General features: G+C 60.9%; 3 protein-coding genes and 1 non-coding gene across 6 annotated transcripts; 1 reads left to right on the plus strand and 3 right to left on the minus strand.

The window, feature by feature from the left end:
• Positions 1–128: 128 nt before the first annotated feature.
• On the minus strand, positions 129–3,472 carry PSMB3 (proteasome 20S subunit beta 3). Its single transcript, XM_054649897.2, has 6 exons — positions 3,308–3,472; positions 2,865–3,049; positions 2,226–2,333; positions 1,295–1,472; positions 887–981; positions 129–234 (listed from the first exon to the last, which is right to left on the minus strand). Exons 1-6 carry the CDS (start codon positions 3,308–3,310, stop codon positions 186–188), a joined length of 618 nt encoding a protein of 205 aa, XP_054505872.1. The 5' UTR covers positions 3,311–3,472; the 3' UTR covers positions 129–185.
• Positions 3,473–4,027: 555 nt separating this feature from the next.
• PCGF2 (polycomb group ring finger 2) lies at positions 4,028–13,719 on the plus strand. Of its 3 annotated transcripts, none has more exons than XM_077190829.1 (10): positions 5,776–6,686; positions 9,439–9,625; positions 9,831–9,927; positions 10,931–10,986; positions 11,417–11,467; positions 11,643–11,751; positions 11,969–12,017; positions 12,179–12,295; positions 12,842–12,922; positions 13,227–13,719. In XM_077190829.1, the coding sequence occupies exons 1-10, from the start codon at positions 6,645–6,647 to the stop codon at positions 13,539–13,541; spliced, it is 1,104 nt and encodes a 367-aa protein (XP_077046944.1). In that variant the 5' UTR covers positions 5,776–6,644; the 3' UTR covers positions 13,542–13,719. The 3 variants fall into 3 exon arrangements, 2 of the variants coding, with proteins under 2 accessions (XP_077046944.1, XP_077046945.1); XM_077190830.1 differs by lacking the exon at positions 5,776–6,686 and adding an exon at positions 6,735–6,916; XR_013185278.1 differs by lacking the exons at positions 9,831–9,927; positions 10,931–10,986; positions 11,417–11,467; ... (3 more) ...; positions 12,842–12,922; positions 13,227–13,719 and having other exon boundaries at positions 4,028–6,686; positions 9,439–9,576.
• On the minus strand, positions 4,715–4,788 carry TRNAN-GUU (transfer RNA asparagine (anticodon GUU)). Its single transcript has one exon. It is a non-coding gene; the product is annotated as a tRNA-Asn (tRNA).
• A 1,467-nt stretch (positions 13,720–15,186) lies between the features above and the next one.
• On the minus strand, positions 15,187–17,322 carry CISD3 (CDGSH iron sulfur domain 3). The gene is made up of 2 exons (XM_054649823.2): positions 16,392–17,322; positions 15,187–16,050 (listed from the first exon to the last, which is right to left on the minus strand). Exons 1-2 carry the CDS (start codon positions 16,839–16,841, stop codon positions 15,871–15,873), a joined length of 630 nt encoding a protein of 209 aa, XP_054505798.2. The 5' UTR covers positions 16,842–17,322; the 3' UTR covers positions 15,187–15,870.
• Positions 17,323–17,547: the final 225 nt, after the last annotated feature.

Raw genomic sequence — 17,547 nt, forward strand, 5'->3', positions numbered from 1 at the left:
TATTTCCATCCCAATCTGGGAGGTGCTGAAGGGATGGACTGGATGAAGGGTGACACTCCTGGAGCCACCTCTGTGTCCTGGCAGCCAGGGTGACATCCTGACCCTGCTCAAAGGCACCAAAAGGGAAGTTCAGGGCAGAGTTTTATTTTAAAAAGTCCCGAGTGGCACAGAGCAGCTGGGCTGGGCTAATCCATGCGAGCTTTCAGGGTCCTGGTGGTGATCTTGTCTTTCTCTCTGGAAAGGGAAAAAGATGAGATTATTTACTGCTAAACACAGGTTTAAACCCTTCCTAGAGCTTGTTCTGCCTTGGTAAGTCCCAGGTGCACAGGCAGGAGCTCAGGTGGTTGTGACAACAATCAATAAACCCTTCATTGTGGGGAGCTCCCAGGGTTGGGGTGCTGCAGGGGCAAAATGGGATTTTCCAAAGGCAGCTGGTGACAGAGGTGAGAGTTAATGCTGCATCCATGGCGGGGGCAGAGCTCCTCAATCCCATGAGAATTCTGGGAGTTAATGCTGCATCCATGAGGGGCAGAGCTCCTCATTCCCATGGGAATGCAACCACAGAATCCCTGAGCAGCAGGACTCAAAATTCCAGGATTCCATCCTCAATCCCATGGGAATGCAGACAGGGAATTGAGCAGAGGGACTCAAACTCCAGGAGTCATTTCTTGGCTCCAGCAAGGAACTGCACCAGCAAAATCAAACCCTGGGAAGGAACAGAGCCTGGCTGAGGAGGGGCAGGATTTGGGGGATCCTTGAGGGAAGGGAAGGGTTTGGGGATCCCTGAGGGAAGGGAAGGCAGTGCCCAACCCCTGGATTTGGGGATCCCTGAGGGAAGGAAGGGAAGAGAAGGCACTGCCCAGTCCCCGGGAGCCCCAGCACTCACATGACGTGCACCACCACGCCCATCCCGGAGATGGCATCTCTGTCCACAGCGTTGAGCATGGCCTGCGAGATGGTCTCGAAGAGGTGCTCGGGCTCCTGGGGTACAGAGGGAGCACAGGGCTTCACCTGGGCTGCACATCCTCCCAGAAATTTCACCCAAACCCCCCAAAACCCTGCAAGCTTTCTCTCTCAGGCTGCACAAGGCACACTTGGAATGAAGCCTCTCCCCAGCTCAGTGTCTCCAGTGAGCACAGAAGGGAGAACTCCTGAATCCACAGACCACAGGAGATCCCAGGTGACCGCAGGCTATCCCACGTGACCCCAGGAGATGCCAGGTAGGGGACCCTAGGTGACCCCAGACTATCCCAGGTGACCCCAGGCTATCCCAGATGACCCCAGCCCCACTGACCATGTCGGGTTCCCACAGGGACTCGCACATCCCGTACATCTGCTCGGAGCAGGTGCCGCTGACGACGAAGTCGTCAGTGACCATGGGGCAGCCGATGAGGTCCAGAGAGCAGATGAAGGGTTCGTGGCTGAGCGGGTCCAGCCCCGCGATCACCGGCTCCGTGTAGTAGGGACCAAACCTGGGGACACAGCTGGGCTCAGGACAGCCCTGGGCACAGGGACAGTCCCGGAGGGACCACAGGAATCACCCTGCTCTTCTGAGACCACAAGGATCATCTTGGCATGGGACAATTCCCCAAAATCCCAGCCTTGCCCAGGAGCGGTGTCCGAATGCTCCTGGAGTTCTGGCAGCTTTGGGATCATGACCATTCCCAGCCCAGCTGGGCTCAGGACAGCCCTAGGGACAGGGACAGCCAGGAGGGACCACAAGGATCACCCTGCTCTTCTGGGACCACAGGGATCATCTCAGCACAGGACAATTCCCAGAATCCCAACCTGTGCCCAGCAGCAGTGTCCGAACGCTCCTGGAGCTCTGGCAGCTTTAGGATCCCCATTCACAGAGCTCACCCTCCCTTCCCTGAATTTCCAACCCAGCCATTCCCTCCAGTGCCCAGAGCTGTCCCCATTCCAAGCCCTGGTGCAGTCCCACATCCTCAGAAATGTTTTCCTGGCACAGAAACCATCCCACAGCTGCTTTCAGGGAGAGCCCTGCCATGGTTTTGGCATAGCAGACCATCCTGAAGCAGAAGGAGTTCGTTCTGCTTTGACAACTGATTCTGTTTGAATTTGGGGAGGAAATGTCACCCCAAGAGAACAAAAACCTGCTCAGAGAGGGGGTGGTGGCAGCAGGAAATGATCGAGGCTCCTTTGGCCATTCCAGCACCCTCAGCCCTCTCTGGCACCACACAGAAATTGCAGCTTTTCAGTTTTACCTCCTCTCGTAGAGCAGGTTGGACACCATGCTCATGAAGGTCTGGGGCTTGATCTGCCTCCCTTCCTTCAGCTCATAGAGGTTCAGCCTAAACTTCAGCCTCTGGGCCCTGCAAGAGATCAGAGCTGGGCTTAAAGCAAAGCAGGGTCCTGCTGCTTCCCCTCAGCCAGGCCTGGCTGCTTCTGCTGCTGACAGACACCAGCACCGAGGGCTGCACACACAGCTGCTGCTGCAGCTGAGCTGGAACTGTGAGAGGAAAAGATGAATTTCAGGGGTGAAAGTGGAATTTTAGCAGTGAGAGTTCAACTTTAGGAGTTAAAATTGAATTTTAGCAGTGAAAGGTGAATTTTAGGAGTTAAAGTTAAATTTTAGTAGTGAAGGTTCTGTTTTAGCAGTAAAAGTTCAATATTGGCAGTGCAAGTTGAATTTTAGCAGTGAAATCCCAACTCCAGCAGTGAAGTCCCAACTCTAGCAGTGAAATCCCAACTCCACCAGTGAAATCCCAACTCCAGCAGTGATGTGATCCCAATCAGGCTGCTTTATTTCCAAACCTCTCCCAGCAGCAGAACCAGGCACAGCAGCATCGGCACCGTTAATTCCCATTAACCCAAATCCCCAGCCCTGCCGGGCCCTCACTTACACGGTCTGCACGTCCGTGGCCAGCCCGGCCAGGCCGATGTAGAGCCTCTGGCCCATGGGGAAAATCTTCTGGAAGTCGGTGGTCACGGTCTGCGCCTGCACGCCGAAGCGCCGGTCCGCGGCGATGGCCACGCAGCCCCGGCCCCGCATGGCCATCACGGCCCCGCCGTTGTACGACATGATCGACTGCACGGAGAGGTGGCTCAGGGCACCGGAGCGGCCTCCGGGGTGTCCCGGTACCGCCACCCCGAGCTGGGGTTCAGCCCCCACCGCTCCTTGCCGGGCCTCCCCTCACGAAGCGGCCCCCGCGGCCCCCCCGGTACCGCCACTCCGAGCTGGGGTTCAGCCCCGGCCGCTCCTTGCCCCGCTGCCCACGGGCCTCCCCTCACGGAGCGGCCTCCCCCGCACTGTGCCGGGCCCCGGAGGTGCCGTGCCGGATCTCACCATGGCTGCGGCTGTTCAATCACCCCTCGGTCACCGTTCTGTCACCGCTCTGTCACTGCTGTGTCACCGCCGTGTCCCTGCACCGCCCCCGCTCCGCTCCCGGCTCGGTCTCTGCCCAGGCCCCGCTCCGGCCCGGCCGCGCCGCCGCCGCTCCCGCCCTCACCACTTCCCATTGGCTGTCGGCCCCGCTGGTCCCGCCCTCACCGCTTTCCATTGGTCACTGCCACCGCCGCTCTCACGCCAACGCTTTCCATTGGTGGCCGCCGCCAGTAGTTTCGCCTTCCACGCTCGCCATTGGCCGCCGCCGCCGCCTGGAGCCGGAGGCTGCTGGGGATTGGCGGGAGCGGCTGGGGCGCGCGCAGGTGATTGGCTGAGGCAGGGGAGGGTGGCGGGGCGGGAAAGTGACGAGTCACAGTGAGCGCGCGAGGCATGACGGGAGTGCGGGAGGGGTGTCATCTGGAAAAAGGGAGAAACAGCTGGAAAATGGGGAAACAGCTGGAAAAATGGGGGAAAACTGGAAAAAATGGGAATGTCTGGATAAATGGGAACAGCTGGAAAATGGGGAAACAGATGGATCGGGGCAGGGCTGAATAAATGAAGGCACATCTGGATCAGTGGGGGGAACAGCTGGAGCAATGGGGAGCAAATGGATCAGTGGGTGCACAGCTGGATTGGGGAACAGCTGGATAATCGGGGCACAGCTGGATCCATCAGGAGAACAGCCGCATCTCCAAGGGTGGGGACACAGCCCCGAGCTCGCCGATCCAAAGGGGATTCTCCCAAAAATCTCCTCGGGAAGCGCCGGCACGGGGTGGGGGAGGTTGGGGTCACTCTGGGGTCACGGCACATCCCGGCCCCGATGGGCAGGCAGAGCCCGGCCCGTGCCCGCTGCGGTTTTAAATCCCATTTTTAAATCTTATTTTTAAATCCTATTTTTAAAGTGCGTTTTTGAGGGGTTTTCCGTCACAAAAAGTACCTGGCGGGAGCCGGAGCCCGCGTTCCGGCTGTGGGAGCAGCCCCGGGCAGAGCCAGGGGAGAATACCCGGAATCGATCCCAGCGTGGCCTCGTGCCCGGGGTTGAAGAGGAATTCCGGCAGTTCGGGAATTCCATCGTCTCAGGGCAGAAAAATGGAATTTACTGGAGTTTTCAGAGAGGGGAAGCTCGGTCTGGCACCCTTGGGACCCCCTTCAGTTTAATTTTGAGGCAAAATACGGGATTTGGACGGAAACAGGAACAGGTGCGATTTTAATGTCCCAAAAGGTCCTCGTGGGAGCACAGCGGGGACGGTTTGGGGGCACCGGGAGCTGCTTCTCCACGTCGGAGGGACCACTGCGAGCGGATGCCCGGCAAGCGAACGCTCTCCGTGTCCGGTTCCGTCCCTCCCGGGAAAAGGAAAAGGAGCGGCCCGTCCCTGGGTGGGCTCGAACCACCAACCTTTCGGTTAACAGCCGAACGCGCTAACCGATTGCGCCACAGAGACCGCGCTGGCAGCTGCTCGCGCTCATGGCCCTCACTGCGGAAACCGGAACAAAAACTGGGAATAAAAACGGAATACTGGGAATACCGGGACACCGGGAATGGAAACGGGATACCGGGAACGAGGACGGGATACCGGGAATAGAAACGGGACACGGGATACCGGGAATGGAAACGGGACACCAGGAACGGGATACCGGGAATGGAAACGGGACACCAGGAACGGGATACCGGGAATGGAAACGGGACACCAGGAACGAGACCGAGACAACGGGACACTGGGAACGGGACACCGGGAATGGGACACAAGGAACGGGACACCGGGAATGGAAACGGAATACCGGGGACGAGAACGGGACAGCGGGAATACCGGGACACAAGGAACGGGACACCGGCAACGGGAGCGAGACACCGGGAATACCGGCAAAGGGAACGAGACACCCGGAATACCGGAACACCGGCAATGGGACCGGGACACCGAGAACGGGAGCGGGAACGGGATACCGGGATTGGGAACGAGATACCGGGAATGGGACATTGGGAACGGGAACGGGACACCGGTAATGCAATCGGGACACCGGGAACGGGATACGGGGACAGGATACCGGGAACAGGACAGCGGGAATGGGGAACGGGGACAGGCACCGGCAACGGACACCGGGAACAGGACACCAGACACTGGCCCCAAGCACAGGACACTCGACACCGGCCACGGCCCTACTGGAACCAGCACCGGGACGCCGGAACCGGGGCAACCGAGCACTGAGACCGGCACTGGTAACAGCTCCAGCAGGCACCGACCCCGCGATCCCGGGAACCGAGACAGCGGCACGGACAGAGGCTCACTGGGAACCCCCGGGCACGGGGCCACCGGGACGGGGCCGGGCTGCGAGCGCCGGCAGCGGGCGGGGCGGGGAGCCGCCGGTAATCCCGGGCATGTGAGAGCCGCGTTCGCTCAGCGCCTCCCGCTCCTCCTCCTGCCTCTTTCCCCTCCTTTATTTCCTTCCCGGCTTTTCTATTTTTTTTTTTCACTCTTCTTCTCTTTTCCTGCCTTTTTTCTCTCCCTCCTTACTGTTCTTCCCTCTTTTCTCCTTTCCTTTTCTCCTGTTCTTTTTTCTTCCTTTTCCCTTTTTTCCCCCCTCTCATTTTCCCGGTTTTCTTCCCTTCCTTCTCCCTATCGTTTTCCATCTTTCTCTAATTTCCCTCCATTTTTTCTTACCTTCCTTTTTTCCATTCCTTTCTCCCCGATTTTCCCGTTCTCCCTTTCTTTCCCTAATTTTTATTTTCCTTAGTTTTTTCACCTCTCTTTCCCCTCTTCTTGTCCATTTCCCCCTTTTTTCTAATTTCCCTGTTTTTCTTCTTTTTCCTTCCTTCTTTTCCATTTTTTTCCTTTTCTCTAATTTCCCTCTATTTTTCTTCCTTTTCTTTTATTTCCTCCCTTTCCCCCCTCTCATTTTCCCATTTCCTTTTCTTTCTTTCATTTGGCCCCTATTTTTTCCTATTTTCTCCCCTTTTTTTTCCATCCCACTCCTCCAATTTTCCATTTTCCCTCTTGAAATTCCTTTTATTTCTGGGGTTTTTTTTCTTTCTTTTTTCCCCTCTTCCCTTTCCTTCTCCCGAGGGTCCCGCAGAGGATCCCGCTCGTCCCGAGTCACAATTTGTGGCCAAAACGGGGTCCCCGGTGGGGGGACACCGCGCCCGGAGCTTCCACCGGGCACCGCGTTTTGGGGCCGTTCCAGCGGTTTTGGGGGCTTTCTCGTTTCCCCCCCGGGGATCTCCGCCATCACTGGGGCTGGGGGGTTCCGGGGGGGTCCCCCCAATCTCGGCCCCTCGCTCCCTCCTCCGCAGCCCCCCAAAGGAATGAGGTCACGTGAGGCGGGCGGGGCCTGGCGGCGGCTGGAGGTGGGAAAAAATAAAAAAAAAATTAAAAAAAGAGGAAAATATTTTAAAAAAGGAGGAGGAAGGAGGAAAAAAAAAAAAAAGAAGGAAAAAAAAAAAAAGAAAAGGAGAGGGAGAGTGGAGGGAAAAAAAAAATATAAAAGGGCCGCGGCCGCAGCGCCGCCCGAGCCGAGCCGAGCCGAGTCGCGGGAGCGGAGGGGCGGCCGCGGGGCCGCCGCTGCCGCCGCCACCAGGTAGGGACCGGCCCCGGTGCCCCCCTCCGGCCCGGGCCCGGCCGCGGTCCCCCCGCCCCGCCGGCCCCAAAGATGGCGATGGCCGCCGCCGCCCCCGCTTTGTGCCCCGGGACCCCCCCGGCCGCACCGGCGGCGGCTGCGGAGCCCCGACAGCCCCGGGGGGGGGGGGCCGCGCCGCCCCCGCACCGCGCCCGGCGCGCCGGGACCGCTCCGGGGCCGGGGGGGCGCGGCGGGACCCCCCCGGGGCGGGCGGAGGGGCCGGGCCGCGCTGACAGCCGGCCCCGAGTACAAAGGGGACGCCCCGGGGCCACCGGGGCCGCCCCACCCCCGGCCCCACCGGGCCGTGCGGCCCCGGAGGCGGCGGGAGCTGCCGGGGGCGCGGCCGGGCACCCCCCGGGCACAGCGCGGGGCACGCGTGGCCGAGGCCACCCCGTGTCTCCGTGTCCCCCGTCTGTCAGTGCCCACCCCCGGGTATCCGTGTCCCCCCCGGTGTCCGTGTCCCCCCCGGTGTCCGTGTCCCCCCCGGTATCCGTGTCCCCCGGGTGTCACGCCCCGCGGTCCCGTCCCGCCGCCGCTCCCGGTGCCGTGTAGCGTGTCCTTGTCCCCACACGCTCTGTGGTCACTCGTGTCCAGCGGGGCTTCCTCCCCATTCCCGCAGCTCCGGTGCCGCGTCCCGCACGCCGGGAATGGTGGGGGGGTCCCGGCGGGCGCTGCCGGGGGTGGCGGGGCCGCGCTCCGGGGCTGTCCCCTCGCGTTCCCGGGTCTGTCCCCTCGCGTTCCCGGCGCTCCGGGCCCCGTGGGTGACGTGCGAGGCCCGGGCCGTGCCGGGGGAGCCGTCCCGGGGCATTTCCCGAGCCCCACGCCCGCCGCCGCCGCCGCCGCCGCCGCCGCCGGGGGTCCCGGGGGTGGGGGCCCGAGTTGGCGGTGACTTTGAAACGCCCTTCCCCGCCCGTGCCCGGCCCGGGGGCTTCGGGGAGGGGGGAGCACCGCGCCGGGCCACCACCCACGGAGACAAAAGAGCCTGAAAGTCGCTGCCGGGGGTGCGGGAGCCACCGGCGGGACGGGACGGTCCCGGGGACTGCGGCCGGGGCTTTGTTCCCCCTCTCCCCAGCACGGGAAAGCGCGGCCGTTATCGGCCGGGTTATTAGAACCGGTTCGCGCCGGTGGCTCGGGCTCCCCCCTCCCGCCGAGCCCCGGGGCCGCCATTGACGGCTGCGAGCACCGAAAGCGGCGAAATCCCCTCCAAAATGCAGCCGTGGCTCTCCGGTGTCTGGCGGGGCTGCCCGGTCCCGTGCGGGGGTGACGGGGACAGGGCACCGCGGGACCCCCGACACGGGGAGGGGCTGGTCGGGCCCCCCCTCCATCCCCTGGGGCTGGGGGCAGACCCGGGGGAGTGGGGCTGGGCTGGGAGGGGGTTCTGGGGGCCCCCAACCTCCCCGGGGTTCCTGAACCCCCCTTGGCTGCTGCCCCTCCAGCACGGTAGTGTCCCCATCCCGCTCCCAGTGGTGTCCCCATCTCTGCAGCATCCCAGTCCCAGCAGTGTGCCCATCCCTGTGGTGTCCCCATCCCAGTCCCAATGGTGTCCCCCTCCCTGTGGCACCTCCATCCCAGTCCCAATGGTGTCCCTGTGGTGTCCCCACTCCTGCAACACCTCCATCCCAGTGCCAATGGTGTGCCCTCCCTGTGGGACCCCAATCCCAGTCCCAGTGACATCCTGTCCCTGAAATATCCCAACAGTGTCCCCATCCCTGTGGCACCCCCATCCCAATCCCAGCAGTGTCCCCATCCCTGGTGCTGGTGTCCTAATGCATGTGTACTGTTGCCCATACGTGTCCCTGCGTGTCACATGTGTGTCCCTGTGTGTCCCTCTGTGTGTCCTTGTGTGTCACACGCATGTCCCTGTGTGTCACATGTGTGTCACCGTGTGTCCCTCTCTGTGTCCCCGTGTGTCACACGCCTGTCCCTGCAGCCGTGCGGTGCCACCGCCGGTGCCCCGGCCCTGCCGCCGCCGTGCCCCGCTCATCTCCTCGCCGCCTGTCGCCTGGCCTCGGGTGGCAGTGACAATATCCCGGCTGCTCTCCAAGTGTCGGGGTTGCCATGGAAACACCGAAACTGCGGCGATCCCGCGCTCCGGCGGCTCCCGCTGGAACCGGGGGAAGCGCCGGCGGCTCCCGGTGTCACCGGCGCCCACCGGGCACCGCTGGGTGTCCCTGCCCGGGGGAGGTGCCCGACACCGGGCTTGGGGATTTTCTGTAGGAAAACCCATGGAATTTTTGCTGGAAATGCCTTTTCCATGGAGCCAACCCAAAATGCACTTTTTTGGGGGCTGTGTACGCACAGCCACAGGTGAGGGTTTGCTGGCAGAGAGGATTTGTCACTGCTCGGAGGTGTCCCAGCGTGTTGGGGACCCACTTGGGGACACCCAGGGACAGCCAGGGCTGAGGAAGAGGGGGCTCGGCAGCTCCTGGAGCCGGGGGTGGCTGCAGTGCTGGGAATGACAAGTGACACCGTGTCCCCTCCAGCGGTCCCTGCAGGTCCCATCCGAAGGGACCGCGGGGGTTTCCCGCACGGAGGATCCGCCCTGGGGCTGCTCCAAGATGCACAGGACCACCCGGATAAAGATCACGGAGCTGAACCCGCACCTGATGTGCGCCCTCTGCGGCGGCTACTTCATCGACGCCACCACCATCGTGGAGTGCCTGCACTCCTGTGAGTGTCCCGCGTGTCCCCAAGGGTCCCCTGGGTGCCCCGAAACCCCACAGTGACCCGTCCCACAGTGCCCACCCTGTGCCAGGCCCCGTGGAGCTGCGGGGGGCTGCACTGGGCAGGGATCCTGTCCCCACGCTGGTGTGGGGGTCCCAGGGGCTCTGTCCCCTTGTCCCCCTGCTCACAGAGGGCCCCTCTGTCCCCACAGTCTGTAAAACCTGCATTGTTCGTTACCTGGAGACCAACAAGTACTGCCCCATGTGCGACGTGCAGGTGCACAAAACGCGGCCCCTGCTCAGCATCCGGTGAGCCCGGGGGGCTCCTCTGGGGGGGCTTGGGGAGCTCAGGAGGCTCGGGGGGCTCAGGGGACTCAGAGGACTCGCGGGGCCCCTCACGCCCTGTCCCTGCTCCAGGGGACAGCCCCAAGCACCTGGAGCAGGGGGACCCTGGGGCTCTGCTGCCAGCCCAGGAGCAGCTCCATTCTGGTCCCACTGGTGTCCCCATCCCTGTGGCACCTCCATCCCAGTCCCACTGCTGTCCCCACCCCTGCATTGCCCAGCTCTGTTCCTGACCCTAAATCCTGCAGCAGAGGGGGTTTGAGGAGCTCTCCAGGTGGGAGGGGAGTAGGGACAGGGGGAGATGCCACCACGGAGGGAAGAGCACTTGGTGACATGTGTGTGGCAGCAGAAAGATGGCGGGATGGGTGCCCTGTGTCCTTTCCCACAGACCCTGGACCCCATCGGTCCGTCCATCCATCCATCCATCCATCCATCCATCCATCCATCCATCCATCCATCCATCCCTTTCTTCCCTTTTTTCCCCATTTTTTCTGGCTTGCTATAATATTTACACTCCCATGACTCCTCCAGAGTCTCTGTCTCTGCCTGCAGGGACGGAGCCGCCACTGTCCCCGAGCCCTGGGGGGTGGTGGCACCTCCATGTGGTGCCAAGGTGGGGAAAAATGTGGGAAAAATTGGGGAAAACTGGGAAAAAGTGGGAAAACTGGGAAAACCATGGGGGAAAACTGGGGAACACCTGGAAAAACTTGGAGATTTGAGGCCTTGGGATGAGGAAGTGGGGATTTGGGATGGGGAACTGGGGTTTGGGGGTTTTGGGATGGAGGATTGGAGATCTGAGGCTTTGGGATGGGGAACTGGGGGTTTGAGGGATTTGGGATGGGGAATTGAGTATTTGGGGTTTGGGATGGGAAACCCAGAGGGGAGCTGGCGGAAGTTTGTGCCTGGAGGTGCAGGGCACAAACTGCTCTTGAATCCCACTGATTTCTCCCACTTTTCCTGTTTCCCCCAGGTCGGACAAAACCCTCCAGGACATCGTGTACAAGCTGGTCCCAGGGCTTTTCAAAGGTACAGCCAAGGATGGGGAGAATTTGGGAATTTAGGAATTTGGGAATTTGGGGTGTTTGAAACTCACTCCCATCCCCCTGAATTCCCAGGATCTTCCCAGGGATTTCCCATTCCCACAGGGACAGCAGGACACATGCACACGGCACCCATCCCAAACTTTGGGACAGTCTGGGAGCAGGAGCTGTGGATTTGCTCTGAGTGCCTCAGGAATGGGGAAAAGTTCAGGATTTGGGGTGTGGGGACCCAAAATCCCTCAGGATTGGGTGCCACTCTGGGGTTTATGGGATGGCTCCTGCTGGAGCTCCCACGGGAATTCCCTGGGCATTCTGGGATGTCCCCTGTGCCCCTTGTTGTTAACCCCGCCCCAGCTGTGGTGCTGTCCCCACTCATGTCCCTGTCCCCATCCCTGTCCCTGTCCCTGTTCCCACAGATGAGATGAAGAGGAGACGCGACTTCTACTCTGCGTACCCAGTGGCCGAGGGTGAGTGTCACATGTCACAGGGTCACAGTGTCACAATGACAAGTGTGAGTGTCAATCTCACAATGTCAGTGTCAGTGTCACAGTGTCAGTGTCAGTGTTACAGGGTCAGTGTCACACTGTCAGTGTCCCAGTGCTGCAGTGTCCCAGTATCCCAGCCCGTGTCCCTGTCCCGCAGTTCCCCTGGGCTCACAGGAGGAGCGTGGCGAGGTGGCTGAGCAGGACCAGGGCACGGGGCCCGAGGATGAGATCGTCAGTCTGTCCATCGAGTTCCACCGGGACTGCAGGTACGGCCGGCTCCGGTACCACCCAGGGCTCCGATATGGCTGGGCTCCGGTACCACCTGGGCTCCCGGTACTGCCCGGGGCCCTGGAACCACCTACAGCTCCCTGTCCCCATCTGGAACCCCAGCAGTGCCATCCCTGATCCCAGTGTGATCCCAGATCACAGCAGTGCCATCCCTGATCCACCTTTCCCCAAACTCTGTCCCGTGTCCCTCCCCAGGGAGGACCAGAAAGGTGCTGTGGAGAACGGGGACCTGGACAAGGACAAGGTGAGCAAGGGGTGGCACTGTGGTGGCACCGTGGAGGCACAGAGTCCTCAGTGCCCAGCTGCCTTGGGGGGGGTCCTCTGGGGTACAGGGGGACACCCCAAGCCCAGGTCTCCCAAGCCGGGTCCCCCCAGACCCGGTCCCCCAGAGCTGTCCCTCCCCAGGCACCGCCGTGCCCACCCAGCCCCGGGCTGCGGTTCCTGCGCTGCCCCGCGGCCATGACCGTGCTGCACCTGGCCAAGTTCCTGCGCAACAAGATGGACGTGCCCAGCAAGTACCGGGTGAGCAGCTGGGCTTCTGGAATAGTTGGGAACCTTCTGGAATAGTTGGGAATGCTCGGGAATGCTCAGGAACGTTCTGGACCGTCTGTTTGGGAATGGTCGGGAACAGTCGGGAACATTCCAGAATGTTTGGGAATGGTCAGGAACATTCAGGAATGGTCAGGAATGGTCAGGAACATTCAGGAATGGTCAGGAATGTTTGGGAGTGCTTCTGAATGTTTGGGAATGTTTGGGAATGCTCGGGGGGCACTGCCGGGATTCTGCCACGCTCAGCTCAGCTCGGAGGGGCCGTTTTGTCCCCTCAGTGTTGCATCCACTGCTGATCCCTGCTTGTCCCAAATATTCCTTCTGGGCTGTCCCTTCCCTGGGGCTAGAGCCTTCTTTTTCCCATGGCTGGATCCATCCTTTCCCCGAGTCTGGATCTTTCCTTTCCCTGGGTTTGGATCCCTAATTTCTGGGGGTTTGGATCCCTCCTTTCCCGGGGTCTGGATCCATCCTTACTTGGAGTTTTTCCTGGGGTTTGGATCCATCCTTTCCCATCTCCAGGTGGAGGTGCTCTACGAGGATGAGCCCCTGAAGGAATATTACACCCTGATGGACATTGCCTACATCTACCCCTGGAGGAGGGTGAGGAAATGGGGAAACTGGGAAAACCGGGAAAAGCTGTGCTGGGAATACTGGGAAAACCTGTACTGGGGAAACTGGGAATATCTAGACTGGGAAAACTGGAAAAATATGGTTTGGGGGGATAAAACAGGGAACCAGTCCTGGAAAAAATCTGTCCTTGGGGAAAAGTGGGAAAATTGGTCATGGGGGAGCTTTTCCCATAACAAATCCCAGAGCGGGGGATTGGTGGGGGGGTGAGGGGTGTGGCAGTGCCGGTGTCCCCGCGGTGTCCCTGCGCACTGCCAGCCGTGCCCCGTGTCCCCAGAGCGGTCCCCTGGCACTCAAGTACCGCGTCCAGCCCTCCTGCAAGCGGCTCAAGCTGTGCCCGGCGCTGCCATCCGACGGTACCAACACCAGCGGCGCCTCTGAGTGCGAGTCGGGCAGCGACAAAGCGCAGAGCCCCGGGCTGGCACCGCCCCCAGGGCTGGCATCGCCCCCCACTCTGCCCGGCCCCCCCGGGCATGCCCTGAACGGCTCCGCCTCGAACTGTCACCCGCTGCCACCCAGCTGCCACCCGGTGCCACCCGCCCGCGGCCGCAAAACCGCCCTGAACGGCAGCGCGGGCTCGGCCCTGAGCTAAAAACCTCCTGGGACTCCGAAAAATTCTCCTGGGACTCCAGAAACCCCTCCTGGGACTCCAAAAAATCCTCCTGAGACTCAAAAAAATCCTCCTGGGATTCCGAAAAATCCTCCTGGGACTCCGGAAAATCTTTCTGAGACTCTGAAAACCCTCCTGGACTCTGGAAATCCTCCAGGGACTCCAAAAAACCCTGCAGGGGCTGCTAAAAATCCTCCTGGAACTCCTGCAGACCCTCCAGGGACTGCTAAGAACCCCCAGGGATTCCTAAAAATCCTCCTGGGATTCCTAAAACCCCTCCAGGGATTCCTGAAACCCCCTGCAGACCTCTATAAAAGTGGGTGTGTACATAGGGACAGAGCAGAGTTCTACGGAATTATTTTCTAATTTAAAAACGCGGAGAAGATGCAGAAATGGCGGCGGATATTTTTAAATGTGCTTTGGGTTGGTTTTGTTTGGTTTTTTTGTTTGCTTTTTGTTTGGTTTTGTGGTTTTTTTGGGGGGCTTTGAGGTTTGAGTTTGACTTGTGGAAGATGCAGGCCCCTCCCTCATCCCACCCCCGGAGCTGGGAGCTGCCACACCCCCAAATTCCCACATTCCCAAATTCCAGCATTCCCATGTTCCCAAATACCCGCATTCCCAAATTCCCACATTTCCATTTTCCTCCATTCCCACATTCCCGCTTTTCCCAGAAGTCTTCAAGTCTTCTTCTCCTCCTCCTCCTCCTCCTCCTCCCCGCCGGGCCGTGGTTGCACAGGTGAGGGCCAAGCACAGAACCCAAAACCCCAAAAGCCCCAAAACTCCCAACCACCCCCCCAGCCTCCCCGGGCTCTGCTGCAGGATTCTATTTCCCATTTTTGGGTTTTTTTGTGTTTTTTTCCAGGGTTTCACACTCCACCTCATAGCTGCCAGCTCCAGCAGCTCCAGCTCTTCCCAGATCTCATCCTGAGCATTTTTGGGGGATTTCTTTTCTTTCCCTGTGGGCTCTGCCCTTCTGCACAGTAAATTCGGGGATTTTGGGGGTATTTTCCTCCAGCTTGGAGGTGGCAGCACAAATCCCCTGGATTATTTTCTCTTCCCAAAGTCCTGACAGCTCCAGGAAAATTTGGGGGCACCCAAAGGTTGGGATGGAGCTGCTGCTGCTCCCCGTTTCCCATGATCCCAATTTTTTGTTTTGTTTTGGTTTGGTTTGGTTTGGTTTGGTTTGGGTTTTTTTTGTGTATCACCCTTTCCAGCCTCTCCTCCTGCCCTCATGGTGCGTTTGTAATAAAAGAAAATAAAAATTAAAATCAGATTTTGGCGCCTTTGGCCAGGAGGCTCCGGAGAGGGGCAAGCGTGGGAAGGGAGCAAATTCCTGCAGGGAATGAAGCGATTCCTGCATGGAATTAAACAATTTCTCCACGGAATTCAACAATTCCTGTGTCTAGTTCAACAATTCCTGCAGGGAATTCAACAATTCCTCTGTGGAATCCAATAATTCTTGCATGGAATTCAGTAATTCTTCTGTGAAATTAAACAATTCCTGTGTGGAATTCAGCCATTGCACTGCCTGGCCTGGGGACACTGCCCGGGCTGGGCAGGGCCATGATTTGGGTTTGGGGGTGTTTTGGTGTTGGGTTTCCCTCTCAGTACATCCCAGACTGCTCAGTGTGTTCAGATCACGTTTATTGTCCTGGGAATGATCCCAATTTTCTGGGAACGATCCCAGTCCCTGGGAATAATCCCGTTCTCCAGGGCTTGTCCTCGGTTCAACCTTTGCAAACCTCAGGTCCGGCTTTGGAAATGAACAAACACCACAGGGGCAGCTGCCCAGAGCCTCCTGAGAGATCCCACAGAGCCCACAGAGTCTCCTGCCAAATTCCACAGAGCCTCCCACCAAATCCCATTGGTGTCTCCATTCCAAATCCCACAGAGCCTCTTGAGAGATCCCACAGAGCCCAAATCCCACAGAGCCTCCTGCCAAACCCCACATCCTGCAGGTCCCTTCATCTCAAACCCCACAGACCCCTCCTGCCCAAATCCCATTGGCCTCTGCATCCCAAATCCCACAGGTTCCCCCATTCCAAACCGCACAGGTGCCGCACCCCAGGGCTCTCACACCTCCAGGTTCCTCCTGACAATCCCACGGTCCAAAGGCTGATTTGGGGTCCCTCCCTCCAATCCCACTGTCCAGAGGCTGATTTGGGGTCGGGAGGTGAATCCCTGCAGCCGGGGCAGCTCCCGGCGCTCCAGAATTAGGATTTCATTGGAGTTTGGAGCCTCTCCTCCCGCCGTGCGGCCGTGCCGGGGTCGGGATGGGGATCCCGGTGCTGCCGGTGCTGCCGAGCCCCGCTCAGGCGCGGGGGTGCAGCGGCGCCGCCTGCACCGCGTCCTCCCGGTGGGAGCCGTCGCAGTACGGGGGGCTCCGGGTGCGTTTGCAGCCGCAGAGCAGCGCGGGGCCGGTTCGGGTGGGGGTGAAGCGCAGCGAGGACAGCCCCGGGGCCTCCTTCTTGTGGGAACCGTCACAGAAGGGCTGCGGACAAACGGGGACGGCGTCAAGGAGGGGTTTGGGGGTGGCCGGATGCTCCTCCGGGGCTACCGTGAGCATCCCATCCCATCCCATCCCATCCCATCCCATCCCATCCCATCCCATCCCATCCCATCCCATCCCATCCCATCCCATCCCATCCCCGGAGCCCCCGGACCCTCCAGAGCCCCCCGGGGATTCCCAGTCCCAGATCCCCCGGAGCCCCCTGGGAGCCACCGCGGAGTCCCCGACCCGGGAAGCCCCGGAACCTCCCGGGATCCCGGTTCTCCCGCCCCCCACCCCGGTTCTCCTGGACGCCCCGGTTCTCCCGGCCCCCCCGGCCCGACCTGGCGCTTGCTGTGCCCGCAGGCGCACCAGCCGTAGGTTTTCCCCTCCTGCAGCTCCACCGGGAACGGCTCCTTGGCGGCGATCACCGGCTGCGGAGGGGGCGCGGAGCAGAGCGACGGGACCCGCGCCCCCCCCGAGACGTCCGGGTACCGGCGGCCGTCCCCCGCCGCCCTCATCAGCGAAACGAGCGCGGCCGCCCTGGGCCGCAGCATGGTCCCGGTGCCGCTCCCGGTGTCGCTCCCGGTGACCTTCCCCGCGCGGCTCCTCCTCCTCCTCCCGGCGCCGCCGGAAGAGCCGGGCGGGCTCGGCGGGAGCGCGGCTGCGCCGTGCGGGGCCGTTCCGAGCCGGGACAGGGTCCATTGCCGCTCCTGGCGAGTGGTCCCGGGGCTCGGTACCGCCGCCGCCGCCGTCACCCGCCTCCGGTGCCGGTGCCGGTCCCGCTGCTCCATCTCAGTGCCAGGTCCCAGTGCCGGTCGCGGTTCCCGCTCTCAGTCACGGTGCCCCATCCCACTCCGGTACTCGCTCCCAGTAAGCGATCCTGGTTCCCGTTCCCAGCACTGGTCCCGGTCCCGGTGCTCCATCCCAGTGCCGATCCCGGTTCCCGATCCCGGTCCCAGTCACGATTCCCGATCCCACTGCACGGTCCGGGTGCCCGGTCCCCGTGCCCGATCCTGTTACCCGCTCCCAGGGCCCCAGTCCAGGTCTCGATCCCAGTGCAGGGTCCCAGTTCCCATTCCCGGTGCCCACTCCCACTGCCCCACATCCCAATCTGCCCTGATCCCGGTGCCGCTCCCTTTCCCAGGCAGAACACCTGGCTCAGGAGCACATCCCTCCCTCTCTGTGCCTCAGTTTGCCCCCGGTGCCCCCCGGGCCTTCAGCCTCGGCCCTGGGAATTCCCGGAATCCTGGCTGGAAGGGCTTTTGCAGTGGGAATTCCAGGAATCCTGGGTGGGAGGGCTTTTTCAATGGGAATTCCCAGAATTCTGGAGGAGAGTGGCTTTTCCAGCGGAAATTCCCAGAATCCTGACATGGGAGTGTCTTATCCCACGCTCCAGACCCGATTTTGGCAGGAAAGGGGCCAAAGCAGGGGCAGCATGAGCCTGTGGATTTGGGGCTTCCAAGGAATAAATGCTTGGAAAAAAGGAGGATTCAGGAG

The sequence above is a fragment of the Agelaius phoeniceus genome, chromosome 26 (genome assembly GCF_051311805.1).
Source record: "Agelaius phoeniceus isolate bAgePho1 chromosome 26, bAgePho1.hap1, whole genome shotgun sequence".
Taxonomy (NCBI): Eukaryota; Metazoa; Chordata; class Aves; order Passeriformes; family Icteridae; genus Agelaius; species Agelaius phoeniceus.

What these genes read in the sequence shown, in the direction of transcription:
- PSMB3 (XM_054649897.2), bottom strand. An exon ending in AACCTGCTCTACGAGAGGAG is followed by an intron (nt 1,473 to 2,225) that starts GTAAAACTGAAA and finishes CTGTGTCCCCAG; the next exon opens with GTTTGGTCCCTACTACACGG. An exon ending in GGCGTGGTGGTGCACGTCAT is followed by an intron (nt 235 to 886) that starts GTGAGTGCTGGG and finishes TTCCCTTTCCAG; the next exon opens with AGAGAAAGACAAGATCACCA.
- PCGF2 (XM_077190829.1), top strand. Translation starts at nt 6,645, where the DNA reads ATGAGGTCACGTGAGGCGGGCGGGGCCTGGCGGCGGCTGGAG. An exon ending in CGTGGAGTGCCTGCACTCCT is followed by an intron (nt 9,626 to 9,830) that starts GTGAGTGTCCCG and finishes CTGTCCCCACAG; the next exon opens with TCTGTAAAACCTGCATTGTT. An exon ending in ACATCTACCCCTGGAGGAGG is followed by an intron (nt 12,923 to 13,226) that starts GTGAGGAAATGG and finishes CCGTGTCCCCAG; the next exon opens with AGCGGTCCCCTGGCACTCAA.
- CISD3 (XM_054649823.2), bottom strand. Translation starts at nt 16,841, where the DNA reads ATGGAGCAGCGGGACCGGCACCGGCACCGGAGGCGGGTGACGGCGGCG. An exon ending in GCGGGCACAGCAAGCGCCAG is followed by an intron (nt 16,051 to 16,391) that starts GTCGGGCCGGGG and finishes GTTTGTCCGCAG; the next exon opens with CCCTTCTGTGACGGTTCCCA.